Source organism: Schistocerca nitens, chromosome 2 (assembly GCF_023898315.1).
Source record: "Schistocerca nitens isolate TAMUIC-IGC-003100 chromosome 2, iqSchNite1.1, whole genome shotgun sequence".
Taxonomy (NCBI): domain Eukaryota; kingdom Metazoa; phylum Arthropoda; class Insecta; order Orthoptera; family Acrididae; genus Schistocerca; species Schistocerca nitens.
Window position 1 is genome coordinate 857,863,912 of NC_064615.1, and position 16,235 is coordinate 857,880,146.

The 16,235-nt window shown below is 44.0% G+C and overlaps 1 protein-coding gene across 1 annotated transcript in view; it reads left to right on the top strand.

Moving 5' to 3' along the window:
• LOC126235392 (synaptic vesicle glycoprotein 2C-like) overlaps positions 1-16,235 on the top strand; it is a 68,382-nt gene that overhangs the window by 40,861 nt on the left and 11,286 nt on the right. The window contains exon 3 of the mRNA XM_049944113.1: positions 6,328-6,449. Coding sequence (XP_049800070.1) covers positions 6,328-6,449 — 122 coding nt within the window. The remainder of the gene's footprint in view (positions 1-6,327; positions 6,450-16,235) is intronic.

The window sequence follows — 16,235 nt, forward strand, 5'->3', positions numbered from 1 at the left end:
AGTTGGTTGGGAATATTCTGAGGCATCAAGGGATCACCAATTTAGTATTGGAGGGCAGCGTGGATGGTAAAATCGTAGAGAGAGACCAAGAGAGGAATACACTAAACAGATTCAGAAGGATGTAGGTTGCAGTAGGTACTGGGAGGTGAAGAAGCTTGCACAGGATAGAGTAGCATGGAGAGCTGCATCAAACCAGTCTCAGGACTGAAGACCACAACAACACTATACTAGAGTTATGAATCTGGTTCGGTTCTTCCCGAGGTCTTGGGAATAACACACCGGTTGTCACTCTGTTTTAATTTTTTATAATATGCGCCTGTGTTCCTTTACATCTGATTTCCTTGTTTCATAAATGTCACAGAGATTTTTTTTAGCTTACTCTCTGCCATTTTAATTTAACTGTTGTCATTGTACCGTCTTGCCCCGAGTTTCTCTACCTGAAGACACCAGTGAACTCTGTCCCTCACCACATTGTTGCTGTTACCAGGGCTCCGGGACTAGAGGCGGTGTTATTCGGTATCAGCGTGCTAACTCCTGAGAGTGGCCTTTTTTGTGTGGTGTACCTGTGATGCAATGGGACACTAGAGTTTAACCCTAGCAATACAATCGCTTTTTCCATAACCGCGCATTACCAGGGGGGGGGGGGGTGGGGGAGTACTTTATGCAAACCCAAAAGAAAGCTAAAAGAACAAAATTCGGTAATTGTTGGTGACTTATATTAAGAACATACTTTTCATCGAAGTATTGGAGTGTAAGTAGGGTCAAGAACCTGAAAATATCTTTTAGTGCACTCTTAGCAATATCAACATGTTTTCAATAAGGTGCACTACAAAGCTGGACGTACCATAAGCTGGGTATACTTTGACAGTCGTGGTTAAATTGACCGCTCATACACCAAAAGTTTTAAATCTCTATGCTGGCTCTCAAATGAGTGTTTATTATAGACAATGCGCTGGTAAAGTTCCATCAGTGAACAGCAGATGACACCATGTGTCGTAGATTTTCTTGCGCGACTGCTGGCGAACCTCTTGCGACTTATAACTGCATACAAAAAAGTGTGTTAAAATCTGGTTGTGAAAACTCCACCGATATCATTTTACTGCAAAGTCATCGCTGTTTTCAACTACATCATGTATAGATTTGTTTTTGGGAGAGGGTCTGCTTTGAGCAAAACACAATTTCTTAAGTTTCGCTGAACTTACAGCATAATTAGTGGGTTTTATGTTATCTTCTACAAAACAGGAAAAGTGCCTTTTTAGTCCTAGTACATATATAATCTGAGTTTTACATATCTGAAAAAAAAGAACAGACAAGATTTTGTATATATACCTTGTTACCACATGCTGGGGATTTCCCGAATTTCTTTGGCAATTTGACATCTGCAACCATATAGAACTTATTGTAGAACAGTTATTTAATTCGAAAATTTACGACTGGGCTTGTTAAGGTTATGCCTACCATTAATTAATACTATGTGGAATGTTTTGTGTGTGTGTGTGTGTGTGTGTGTGTGTGTGTGTGTTTTACCACCTACAATATTCCATATACAAGTAGTTATTATTTAATGGTAGGCATAATCTTAAAAAGCCCAGTCGTAAATTCTCGAATTAAATAACTGTTTTACATTAAGTTCTACATGGGTGAAAATGACAGACTGTGAAACAAAACAACTACACTGAATTACATAAAATCCAGGGAATGCAAAGCATGTGGTAACAAGATATACATACAAAACCTTATCCGTTTTTCAAATACATAAATATCGACTTTATAAACTCAAATGTACTACTAGTAAAAAAACGCATTTTTTGTGTTTTATAGAAGATATCATAAAACCCACGGATGATGCTCCAGGATTAGGGATACACAATTTATTGAACAGTGTTGCTGCCAATGACAGTATGGAACCGAGGAATACAAACTTTAACCATCAGTATACAGTATATTTGACTGTAAAAGTAAGATGACAGGTAAATCCTAGAATTAACTGGTAAAACCTAAGACTTACCATAACGGTGTGGTAAAAAACCGAAATTTCTTATTATATGCATGTATTTCCAAGTTTTACCGAGAGACGTTGGTAAATCATAGGCTGCACCCATACCAACTGATAAAACAGTATTCATTACAAAAATCAACTTAGAAATCTATTGAAATAGTTTGTATTTATTGTAAATTTATGTATTTTAAACATTCTTGCACTCCAATGTGATTATAATGAGCAATATTCCATATTAGTGAAAAATGTTGTAAAAAAAGTTACCTTGTGAACGTTAATTTCTGTTACAACAAGGCTGACTGTTGTGGCATTTCGAATTACATAATATGGAAGACAATTTACACAAGCATTTTTTAGTTGAACACATTTTTTAGCAATTACACTTTATGAACCTTGTCCTCCATCTTCTCGTAGACTAATTTCTTCTCTTGCTACTTCTGCGAAGTTGATAAAATTTTCCTTGCACAATTTAAATTGGTTCCTAGTGTAAAATGACTTCAGTTTACCAGCTTCGGTACCAAGTTGATAAAATTCGTCACCCTGAATATTTATCACTACTGCTATAGATTTTGCATCAATTTTTTCACTGTCTACATCCAGTACATTAATTCTCACATTCTGTCCAACTGAAGGTTTTGAAATTTTGTTGCATGAGCCTGTTTTCATTTTCTTTTCCTGCAATTGAAGACCTACTTTGGCAGCTTCTCGGATCCGTTTCACTTTATTAACGCTGCTGGAAGTTGTCAGCGTCTCTTCACAACCGTCAGCTGGTGCCGGTGTCTCGTTGTTAACTGTCGTCAAATCCTGTGTCTCTGGTGTTCCTCACCTGCTGCAGCCGCACTTTCTACCTCTGTTCCTTCTATTCCAGTACTTGATTCACTGGCATCAATTCCTTGGCCGTCATTTTCAATTTCCTGTGATTCTGTGGAAGTGGTGTTTAACTTTGTTTCCAAGTCTTCTTCACTGTTTACATTTTTTATCAAATCACGTGGAACTGAGGTCGCAATGCCCATTTTCATTGGAACCCCAAACATGACTTCATATGGTGAACATCTGCCATTATCAGAATGAAGGATACTTGGAGCACCAAAGGCGGTAAAAATGTCAAAAAGATGATATGCTGCTTCATCAGCCCTTTTCGAACCTAGTGCATGGAGGATAACAAAGTTTGTAAAATGATCTCGGTATACAAGTATGAACTTCGACTTATCGTCTGGGTTTGCCTGCATGTCGATTAAAATTTGGTATCGTGAATTCATTTCACTGTGTATGATAGGTTTCACTACAACACCCTTTTTCAGTGTTTTTTGCTTTTTCTGACACGGTTCACATAATCTCAAGTAAGTAACGATTGACTCAAGAGTCACATTCTTGTACTTACGATTCAGTACCACAGTCATTCGTGTTCGGCCGCCATGGCCTATAGCAATGTGGGTCTCATATAGGGCGTTAAACAGTTCATCAAAACGAACGTAGTAACCAATTTCTTCTTTTCCAGCAGACAGTGCTATGAGTTTCTCTTCACCTCCGAATTTGAGAACATCATATCACTTCAAACGTCTGTAGCGAACAGATTTTTTTTATTGGAAATAATTTTTACATTTTTCACTTCGCTTAACAGAATATTATATTGCTCAGCAGTTACATAAAAATTGTTGTCCTTCTTATTCACTGATTCACTTAAAAGTTCGTAAAATCTTTTACGCATAACATCACTCATTCTGATGCAAAGCTGCAGAAGAAACACCATTAAAACGAGTCGCAAAGATGACCACATGCACGGTGATCGACACTGACTGAAACTATGCAGCGGTGATTGGACTGCGAACTCATAATTGCCAACAAAGAAATTTACCCGAACACAAAACTGGCAACAATGAAACTTGTCTGAACCTGCACGACGGAGGTGGGAGTCTTCGATCCAGCTTTTACCAGTTTGGTTTGGTAATTCCTAAGATTTACCATTGTCTCTTGGTAAAAGTTCGAAATCTATGTATATAATGAGAAATTTCGGACTTTTACCACACTGCGATGGTAAATCTTAGGTTTCACCAGTTAATTCTAGGATTTATCAATTATCTTACTTTAACAGCAACATATTTGTAATTGTTAATGTGCCTACAAATACCAAAAACAAATGTCAGTGACATTTGTTCAGATTGGAAGTTATTGTGGTTCAGACAGTGATTCAGGTATAACATATAATGTCAAATATATCTGTAACCAAGGAATGAAGTTTGCTCGACCACAGGTACTAGATATTGACTCGATAAATGAAGAACAGATAAAGTTAGTTCCAACTGCACCGGATTTAGGTTTAAGGTGGATGAAATTGAAGGTATTATGCTCAACTAAATTTGAAGCTATATGTGCGGTACTCCATCCTAGTCTCTTTCATTATATTTATAATTTTTATGATGGATCACACGGTTTAAGTTATGTACTATATTAAGTTTTCTTCCTTTTATGAGGCTTAAAAAATCACTTAAGAAAAACTTTACATCACTGGATTTATCTGACAGTTGTGGTGGAAGTGTTGGCCAATCAGTTTATCCCCAAACCCTTGCTAGCTTTGACCACCTACAATTTTTTCCATTACGTGCTATGCTATGTATTGCACTAACTGGTATGTAATGCTTTCATAGAAGCTCCTATGTTCACTACCATAAATATCACAGAAGTTAAAAAACGGTCATGATAATCAAATTTGAATCTGAAAATCTGTCAAAGTATACCCATTTTACACATAGCACTTAATGACCACCATAAGAAAATTAAAAATGCAAATTTCGTTAATTGTTGTTGATTTTTACTTACAACATACTTTTTAAAGAGCTACTGAAGTGCAAGTAAGGTCCTAAACCTGAAAATATTGAACATCACATTCATTGTGACAAGTGACATTTCCCAATGGTATTGCGAGAGTTAATGAGAGTTAAGGATATGGCAATTCGGCTGGAGGTCCATTCGCATTGTCGGAGCTGCTGCAGTGTTACACGTTTTTTAGGAGATTTAGTGACGAGGAAGGATGGCGTTGTGCACTAAGCGTCAAAGAAACTGGTATAGGCATGAGAATTCAAATACAGAGATATTTAAACAAGCAGAATACGGCGCTGCGGTCGGCAACGCCTATCTAAGGCAATAAGTGTCTGGCGCAGTTGTTACATCGCTTACTGCTGTTACAATGGGAGGTTATCAAGATTTAAGTGAGTTTGAACGTGATGTTGTAGTCGGCGCACGAGCGACTGGTCACAGCATCATCGAGGTAGCGATGAAGTGGGGATTTTCCCATACGACCACTTCATGAGAATATCTTGAATATCAGAATCCGATAAAACATCAAATCTCCGATGACACTGCGGCCGGAAAAAGATCCTGCAAGAACGGGACCAACGACGACTGAATAGAATCGTTCAACGTGACAGAAGTGCAATCCTTCCGCAAGTTGTTGCAGATTTCAATGCAGGGCCATCAACAAGTGTCAGTGTGCGAACTATTCAACGGAGCATGAACGATATGGGCTTTCGTAGCCGAAGGCCCACTCGTGTACTCTTTATGACTGCACGAAACAAAGTTTTCGCCTCGCCTGGGCCCGTCAACACCTGCATTGGACTGTTGATGACTGGAAACATGTTGCCCGGTCGGATGAGTTTCGTTTCAAATTGTATCGATCGGAGGATGGACGTGTACGGGATCGGAGACAATCTCATGAATCCATGGACCCTACACGTCAGAGGGGACTATTAAACCTGGTGCAGACTTTGTAATAGTGTGGGGCGCGTGCAGTCTGAGTGATATGTGACCCCTGATACTTCTAGATACGACTGTGACAGGTGAAATGTACATAAGTATTCTGTCTGATCACCTACATCCATTGGTGTCCATTGTGCGTTCCGGTGGACTTGGGAAATTGCAGCAGGACAATGCGACACCCCACACCTCCAGAATTGCTACAGAGTGGCTCCAGGAACACTCTTTTGAGTTTAAACACTTGCGCTGGCCACCAAACTTCACAGAGGTGAACATTATCGAGCATGTCTGGGATGCCTTGCACTGTGCTGTTCAGAAGAGACCTCCACCCTCTTGTACTCCTACGGATTTATGAACTGCCGGGCAGGATTCATCGTATCCGTTTCCTCCAGTTCTACTTCAGACATTAGTCGAGTCCATGCCACGTCGTGTTACGGCATTTCTGCGTGCTCGCGATGGCCGTACGCGATATTAGGCAGTTGTACCAGTTTCTTTGGCTCTTCAGTGTACATTAGCGCTGTCCAGCAGTCTCGGAGGGAACTCACGTTGTTCCAGCAGCGACTCTGCGCTGTTGGCAGGTTGGGCGGCGTGGGCCCCTTGGCGCGCGTATACCTGGCGGAGATCCTGCCCGCTCGCTGGCGCGGCTGCGTCCTGGTCCTGCTAGACGTCTGCTGGGTGGCCGCCTACCTCGCTTCTCTTCGTAAGTGCAACACATTCTTCACCTTCTTTCTCCACTTTGCTTGTTCAAATTCAAAGGTTTGTAGACACTTCTTGTAAAAATTGTACAAACTACGGGGGCGTTCAATAAGTAAAGCAATACATTTTTTTTCTCGGCCAATTTCGGTTGAAAAAATACGTAATTTTTTGTGCGACATCGTGAAGTATTCCCGCTTCAGCCCCTGTAGTTTCATGAAGTTTCGATAGGTGGCGGCCCCTGTACGTAGCCTTCGAAACGGCGTCTGCAACGGATGGGCGTTCCTGGCAGCGAGCTGTCATTCAGTTTCTTTTGCCGGAAAACCAGTGAATCTCCGATATTCATGGGCACTTGCAGAATGTCTGTGGAGATCTGGCAGTAAACAAAAGCACGATGAGTCGTTGGGTGAGGCGCTTGTCATCATCGCAACAAGCTATGACTGCTGCAATGTTGGAACGTGCGGACGCTTTCATTCGAGGTGATCGACAGATCACAAACAAACTCCTCGCTGCTCAGCTGAACGTCTTATCGGAAGAGCTGACACACTCGTCCACCAGCTGGGGTACTCAAAAGGGTGCGCCGGCTGGGTTCCTCGCCGCCTAATAGAAGACAACACAACAGCGAAAGACCATCTGTGCGGAATGCTTGCGAGTTACGAGGCTGATGTGACAACTTTTAGTCGAATATCGTTACAGGTAACGAAACATAGGTTGATCACTTCGAACAGGAAATAAAATGGCAATCCATGGAGTGGCGCCACACCTCTCCTCCGAAGAGAAAGTTCAAAGAAGCACCGTCAGCCAGTAAAGTCATGGCGATGTTCACTGAACTATTCTTACTTGTGGACCCAACAGCCCGGATCTCACACATTGCGACTTCCATCTATTTGACCCAATGGCGGGCGCACTCCACGGAAGCAGTACGTAGGTGATGGGCTTAATAATCGGACAGACAGACAGACGGACAACAAACCAATGCCATAAGCGTTACGTTTTTACCGATTGTGGAACAGAAGCTAAAAATTATTGAATTTGTTGTGTACTGTAGAACTTGTATGATGTATAGCTAGTTCAGCAGCACGATGCACAGACGCACATTCGTGCCCACACACTTCCTGTCTGCGATGATGTGCTTGGAGTCGTGTCGTCAAGTAGCAGGGCAGTTGAGGAAGGGAACAGGGAGGCATAAAACGAGCTGTGCTTCTCCAAACAGGTAGACGTGAGGAAAGCTGACGTTATTGGACAACACTCATCACATAAAAACTACTGATTTGCCGGAGCAACAGGGAGAAAATAAACAATATAGAGGTGAATTTCTAAGGTTTTTCAAATAAAATCTCTTGAAATATTCCTATATTTCAATAATATCATAATTAATGTTTCTTTCCAGAGTGCCCTCATAGAAGATTTGGCTGATAAAAAGAATGGCGTAAGTACGAGGGGCGTTCAATAAGTAATGCAACATATTTTTCTTCTGAAAGCAGACTGATTTTATTCAGGGCTCCAATACGCCACATTATTCCCTACTCTTTTGGCTACAAAACCCTCTTTTTCAACATAATCTCCGATCAATGCGACGGCCTTACGCCACCTTACTGGGAGGGACTGTATGCCTGCGTGGTACCGCTCCATTCGTTGACGTCGGAAGCAACGTCTTGCTTGCTGCCCTTTTTCTCAGAAACGGGTAAACGTATCAAGCAGAAAACTATGTCACAGACTAAGGCGGTCTCTTGGTGTTATAAAAAATTAAAGCTTTTGAGTCAATGCAGTCAAAAGATACGACCATTTATGTCACACGTTTTGATACTCGAAATCTCGTTCATCAGAACGTATAGGGTACTTCCTGCTGATCTAGGATCATGACATTTGGCAAGAAGCGATATTTCACAGCACAAGTAAGGGAAAAATCCTAAAATCATTCACCTGCAATTATATCACATGAAAAAATATTCTATTGTCATTGGTTATCCGACTGTCAGTCTGTACCGTTTTTCTCAAGAATTACAATAACAGATGCGAAATTACACAACAAAATTTAAACTTAAAACTCAAAATATTTTCAAGAGTATTGGAATTGGTAGGACCGATATCTTGCCGTTATCGATATCGATAACACGCAAACTTCATCGAGATTCTCGATTCCTGTGCTGGATGATCTATCTATATACATAATTAAGTTTGCATGAAACCCTCAGAAGGCGTGTCCCACTCGCACTTAACCAATTTTTAAGACTATTTGTACTCATTGATGTTAAAAAGAAGTTGCATTCCCCCTTCACGCTCTGTTCTTCCTCAGGGTGCAGCATATCTGGATTCATTCTTGTCTGGAGAACGTTAACATGGAATAATACTGGGCTTTTGATAGTTACTTCTCACCGACGGACGATGCAGGAACTTACTGTGTTATCATGTGCATCACTCTGCCTATTGCATCTTGCGAGCAACGCAAGACTCTGTCGCTCCCTAAGTGTTTCAGAATAGTTTGAGAACATTCAACAGAAGCCTATGTGGCTCCCCTGGTCACCACAAATTAATCGACGTGAAAACATGTGACTCACCATTTAGCGAGAGCCGGCCCTTCACCCAGTTCAAAACAATCTACGAAATTTGTGGCTTGTGATTGAGTGATGATGGACCAAGATGACACCCTCAACGTTTTCAGTGTTCACCATGCGTTGCCACCAGTATCAGAGCGACAAGGGGTGCGTCTCTCTCCGATGTTATAGTTCGATTCCAGTTACTGAATACGAAGTTGTCACAGAAAGCCATGTTGCTTTTATCCTGGAGCAGGAAGACAAGCATAAATTAGGTGCACTGGTAATGAATATCACGTACGTAGTACAACAGCGCCTTTCTACCTTTTATGGGCCTGTAATTGACATTTGACGCTTCGTTACACAACGTTTTTATTTTTGTTGCAGTCCGATTCCATAATATTAATAAAATAATCTGTGACATGCAGTGTCCATTGTTAAATATTGAATGACATTGTTTTCATTTTGAAAGTGTGTCTTGATTTATCCTCTACGATCGAAGGGATGGTTTCTGGAGCACGTCAATAATGTGACTGTTTCATCAATACAATGGTGGTGAACCTGTTTAAGTACATCTACATCTACATACAATACGTACTCCACAAGCCATCGAACGGTGCATGGTGGAGGCTACCACGCACCACTACTAGTCATTTCCTTTCCTGTTCCCCTCCCGAATAGAGCTAGGGAAAAACGACTGTCTGTAAACCCCAGTACGAGCCCTAACTTCTATCTTACGCATAATGTACGTTGGGGGCAGTAGAACCGTTCTACAGTTGACTTCAAATGCCGACTCTCTCAGTGCCTCACGAAAGGGTTCAAAAATGGTTCAAATGGCTCTGAGCACTATGTGGCTTAACATCTGAGGTCATCAGTCCCTTAGAACTTAGAACTACTTAAAACTAACTAATCTAAGGACATCATACAAATCAATGCCCGAGGCAGGATTCGAACCTGCGACCGTAGCGGTCGCGCGGTTCGAGACTGAAGCGCCTAGAACCGCATGGTCACACGAGCGGCCCTCGCGAAAGGGGCATCGTCTTCCCTCTAGCAAAACATTTGAAATTACGGAGCGTCCCCGTAATACATGAGTGCTGATCGAACCTACTGGTAACAAATCCAGCAGCATGCCTCTGGAATGCTTTGATGCCTTCCCTTAACCTGACCTGTTGGGGACCCTAAACACTCGAGCAGTGCTCAATAGTGGGTCGAAGTAGTGTTCTTTATGAGTCTTGTATATAGATAAGCTAAACTTTCCTAGAGTTATTCCACTAAACCAAAGTCGACCATTCGCCTTTCCAACTACCGGCGTTACGTGCTCCTTCCCATTTCTTATCGCTTTACAACGTTAAGCGTAGATATTTGCTCGATGTGAATGTTTCAAGCAGTGCACCACTATACTGAGGTGGCGAAAGTCACAGGATAGCGACATACACATAATACAGATGACGGTACGAGTAGTACCGTCTGCACAAGATATAAAAGGGCAGTGCATTGGCGGCGCTGTCATTTGCAACCAGCTGACTCTTGTGCAAAGGTTACCGACGCGATTCTGGCAGCACGCCGGCAATGGTAATTGGAGCTAGACGCCTGGGACAGTCCATTTCGGAAATCGTTAGGGAATTCAATATTCCGAGACCCACAGTGTCAAGAGCGTTCCGAGAATACAAGATTCCAGGCATTGTCTCTCACCGCGGACAATGCAGTAGCCGACGACCTCCATTTAACGACCAAGAACAGCGGCGTCTGCGTACAGATGTCAGTGCTAACAGACAAGCAACACTGAGTGAAAGAACCGCAGAAATTGGTGTGGGACGTACCATAAATGTACCGGTTGGGACAGTGCGTCGAAATGTGGCGTTAATGGGCTATGGAAGAAGGCTACTAATGCGAGTACATTTACTAACAGCACGATATCATCTTCAGCGCCTCTCCTGGGCCCGTGACCACACCCGTTGGACTCCAGCCGACTGGAAAATCGTGGCCTCCGATTTCAGTTGGTAGGAGCTCAAGGTAGGGTTCGAGTGTGGCGCAGACTACACGAAGCCATGGACCCAAGTTGTCATCGAGGCACTGTGGATGCTGGTGGTGACTCTATAATGGTGTCGCTGCTTTCATGGATCATCGACTGGAAATTGTTATGCTCGGCTACTTGGAGACCGTTTACAGCTATCCATGAACTTCATGTTCCGAAACAACGATGGAATTTTTATGGATGTCAGAGCGCCAAGTCATCGGACCTCAACTGATCGCGATTGGTTTGAAGAACATTATGGACAATTCGACCGAATGATTTGGCCACCCAGATCGTCCAATATGAATCCCATCTAATATTTATGGAAAATAATCGAGAGGTCAGTTGGCGCACAGAACCCTGCACCGGTAACATTTCCGCAATTATGGTGGGCTATAGAAGCAGCAAAACTCAATATTTCTACAGGGGGCATCCAACGACTTGTCGAGTCCAGCCACATCTACACTCATGCTCATAAATTTAGTATAATTGCAGAATGTGGTGCCACACAACGTGGCACTGCACAAAACTGGCGCTAATAGGATAGGCACGTAGGGAACACACACGACACAGATATGTAAATCCACAGTATTGGTGATAAGTTGAGAAAACCGTCCCGAAACACATGTGCTACAAAACGCCATTGTTTCCTGCATATGTACCCTGACATCAGTATGGGATATGATCACCATGCACACGTAAACAGGCCGCACAACAGGTTGGCATACTTTGGATCAGGTGGTCGAGCAGCTGTTGGGGTATAGCCTCCCATTCTTGCACAAGTGCCTGTCGGAGCTCCTGAAGTGTCGTAGGGCTTTGAAGACGTGCAGCGATACGTCGACCGAGAGCATCCCAGGTTTAGGTTGGAGAACAGGCAGGCCACTCCATTCGCCTGATACCTTCTGTTTCAAGGTACTCCTCCACGATGGCAGCTCGGTGGGGCCGTGCGTTATCATCCATCAGGAGGAAGGTGGGACCCACTGCACCCCTGAAAAGGCGGACATACTGGTGCAAAATGATGTCCCGATACACCTGACCTGTTACAGTTCCTCTGTCAAAGACATGCAGGGATGTATGTGCACCAATCATAATTCCACTCCACACCATCAGACCACAACCTCCACACAGGTCCCTTTAAAGGAAATTAAGGGGTTGGTATCTGGTTCCTAGTTCACGCCAGATGAAAACCCGGCCAGAATCACTGTTCAGACTATACCTGAACTCGTCCGTGAACATAACCTGGTTCAAATGGCTCTGAGCACTATCGGACTTAACATCTGAGGTCATCAGTCCCCTAGAACTTAGAACTACTTAAACCTAACCAACCTAAGGACATCACACACATCTATGCCCGAGGTAGGATTCGAGCCTGCGACCGTAGCGGTCTCGCGGTTCCAGACCGAAGCGCCTAGAGCCACTCGGCGATAAAGGCCGGCTGAACATAACCTGGGACCATTGTTCCATTGACCATGTACTGTGTTCTGGACACCAGACTTTACGGGCTCTCCTGTGACCAGGGGTCGGTGGAATGCACCTTGCAGGTCTCCGGGCGAATAAACCATGTCTGTTCAGTCATCTTTAGACTGTGTGTCTGGAGACAACTGTTCCAGTGGCAAGGCTACCTGCAGTACTCCGTGGCCGTCTGCGGGCACTGATGGTGAGATATCGGTCTTCTTGTGGTGTTCTACACTGTGGAAGTCCCGTACTGTAGCGCCTGGACTCGTTTCCTGTCTGCTGGTATAGTTGCCATAATCGTGAGATCACACTTTGTGACACACGAGGGGCCCGTGCTACGAGCTGCTGTGTTAGACCAGCCTCCAGTCGCCCTAGTATTTTCTACCCCTCATAACGTCATTAATATGTGTTCTTTGAGCCATTTTCATCACACAATCACCATTAGCTCGTCTGAAAACATCTGCACACTTACTCGCTGCATCGTACTCTGACATGCACCAACACACCTCTGCGTATGTGCACTGCTGCCAGCGTCACCGTGCGACGACCGCAGGTCAGATGCACCGCACGGTCATACCCCGAGGTGGGTTTAAACCCGAAAACCGCCCACCTGAGCGTTGTTTCACCATGTATCAGCATTATCCTTAATTTATGAGCATGAGTGTAGTTGTTTCACTATGCCGGAGGAAAAAAAGGTCCGAAATGATATTAGGTGGTATCCCATGACATTCGACGCCTCAGTGTAATATCGTATTTTAGTATTACAGGATTAATTTTCTTAGTCATATTCATTAACATTTTTTTTATATTTAGAGCAAGCTGTCGTTCATCATTTCAAACAGAAATTCTAAGTCATCCTGTATCCACCGACAGTCACTCAACAACAGACTTTCCCACACACTACAGCGTCGTCAGCTGACAGTCACAGATTGTTTGTTCATCCTAACCGCCAGATCGTTTATGTATACAAAAAACAAGAGCAGTTCTATCACACTTCCCTCTGGCACTTCTGAAAGTATCATTGTCTCTGATGACCACCCGCCATCCAGGACAACGTACTGGATTCCATTGCTTAAGTTGTCCTCGAGATAATCACATATCTCAAAACCTGTTCCATATGCTTGTACCTTCTCCAACAGTCTGCAGTGGGGCACTGTTCAAGAAAATGTTCAAATGTGTGTGACATTTTATGGGACTTAACTGCTAAGGTCATCAGTGCCTTAATTTACACACTACTTAACCTAAATTATCCTAAGGACAAACACACACACCCATGCCCGAGGGAGGACTCGAACCTCCGCCGGGATCAGCCGCACAGCCCATGACTGCAGCGCCCTGAGACCGCTCGCCTAATCCCGCGCGGCTGGGGCACTGTGTCAAACAATTTCTGGGAGATTAGAAACATAGAATCTGCCTATTGCCCTCCATCTATGGTTTGCAGAACATCATGTGAGAAATGGGCAAGCTGCCCGAATGATGCTTTTGAAGCATGCATTTGAGTTCGGAGGCGTGAGTGGTGGTTGCCCCTGGTTGGTGGGCCCAGTGGAAGCACTGCTGCAGGTAACGAATGCTTTTGTTCACTCTCGGTATGTGCTCTGTCGTAGCTCAGCGATGCCATACACGCTCTGTGGACCCTGGCCAGAGTTGGCTCGCGGCCCGCTACTTCGCATGAGTGCAGCCACCCCGCAGTGCAGAAGGAAGGTCAGCAGATAGCCTGCGGCCCCACTAAGCCACAACCGTGACGTCAGCGGCGCTACGTGTTGTGATGTGACAGCGTTCCACTCGAGGAATTGGTCCTGTTCGCGACTTGGTCCCGTGTACGTCCACCACGGTAGACTGCTGTGAGCAGGATTCGTCCACTGCTTTCTAGCAGGTGTCAGACGGCCACTGGCGCCGTGCCACTAAATCCTGGGAGAGAATTCAGTGCTTGTGGCAGCAGCTGCAACCGACAGGATAGCAGGTCTGTGGCGCCAATTTCCGAGAGGAACTTAGTGCTGGTGGCGGCAGGCGCAATCCGGTTCTCGAACCTATGGCTTCAGATAGTGATGAACTGTCGTCTTACTGTCCGGCACAGCTCTGGCGCCATGGTAGTGCTGCTGGACTTCGACAATGAGAGAATGTCTCTGCCTCGAAATCTAGACACATTTCTATCGCTCTGAGGCAAATTTATTTCACTAACTCCTGGCGCTACCCACATCGTAAGAATTGCCCCGCTGTGCTGACATCAACCTGCTTGCTGTCGTCATAACCGCTGCATGGTGCAGTTTACCACTTACTACGGCTGGCCTCGCCTTGCAATGCCATTATTTGTCATTCTAACTAGAGATAGGCAGACTCGTTCATTCTTGGGAACTAGTTCACTATCGATCGCTCTTTTTTTTTTTGGGAACCGTTCATTTTTACTCGTTCACCGTTCATTTGTGCTGCGAATATGGTTCTTATGAAAAACTGAAAATTAGTGACTGAAGATGGAAGGCGCCAAGAGGGGGCACTTGTCTCCCACCTGGAGTACAGAGTCTTTATTCATAACAGAATTCTTACACACTTGTAATATTCGTGATTCTGCAAAACCTCTCGTTTAGCCAACTGTAGCGTTATGTGGCTAATCGCAGTGAAATAATAAGAGGTGGCAGACGAAACACCGGCCCCGAGTACAGATTGCTCGCCAATTACGCACGTTTTGTTGACCACTACAAGCAGAATAGATAAACATGTAATAATTAGGCGGTGAAGAAATAACAACTAAGCTAATGCAAACAACAGCTTCGAAAGAATAGATGACGATTGGATGGCGACAATCAGCAGCTAGTACTCGGGACCGATTTTTCGTGCGCCACCCTGTACCACTGACATAATATTGTAGAAGGTGACACCAGACACTCGATTACGGAGCGCAGGCTTCATTCGGTTGTAAGTCAGTCTGCCTTCCATAACAACGAACATGCCCTTTTACCTTGGATCAAAAAAAGACGGAAAATGGCCACTCGTGTGTTCCTTGTCGACGTCCTTTGCATCTGTAATAACAAAAAAATCTTGCCCTTTTACAAATATTTCTTCTGCTGTTTATGGAAATAGTGAAGTAAACTGATACGCCGTTTTGTTACCTGAAAAGACGTAATTTTTATGTAATTTATGTAATTATAAATTACATTTTAATTATCGGTTGTGGACGCTGAATAGAATACTAAAAGAACCAGAAGTTCAGAGTTCAAAAAAGGTTTGAAACACATCTAGAATGGGTGTGCGCAGCGAACGAAACGAACAACAACTCGATGTGAATGTAAATGTCGTGTGACTAGAGCCTCCCGTTGGGTAGACCATTCGCCAGCTGCAAGTCTTTCGATTTGACGCCACTTCGCAACTCGATACTGAACTATCTATGAGCAGTCGGCAGTGGAACTGCGACGAGTGGCCACGCGAAGAAGGAGTTCGGCCAACCGAGACCGAGACAGACGGGATTGGCACCGAGGCTGGAACGAGACCGGCCGACGTGTCACTGCAGGAACGAGACCGACCGTGTCCCGTTCCCGGCAACTAGAAGTAGAAAGCCGCGACTGAAGTGAACTATGAAAGACCGTTCCTTAGAATTCGTTCCTCGCTCGTTCTGTTCATCCTGTTGAACAGTTCCTTTGAACCCGTTAGTTCGCGAATGACCCATCTCTAATTCTGATCCACATGTCGCCACACTGCGGTTGCTAGCCTGCAGTTGCTTATATAGTACTTCATAGCAGGTTTCTTACTACTTATTACTTTTGCTGAAAGACAGCGTAGAGAGACTCCACACTTTCTA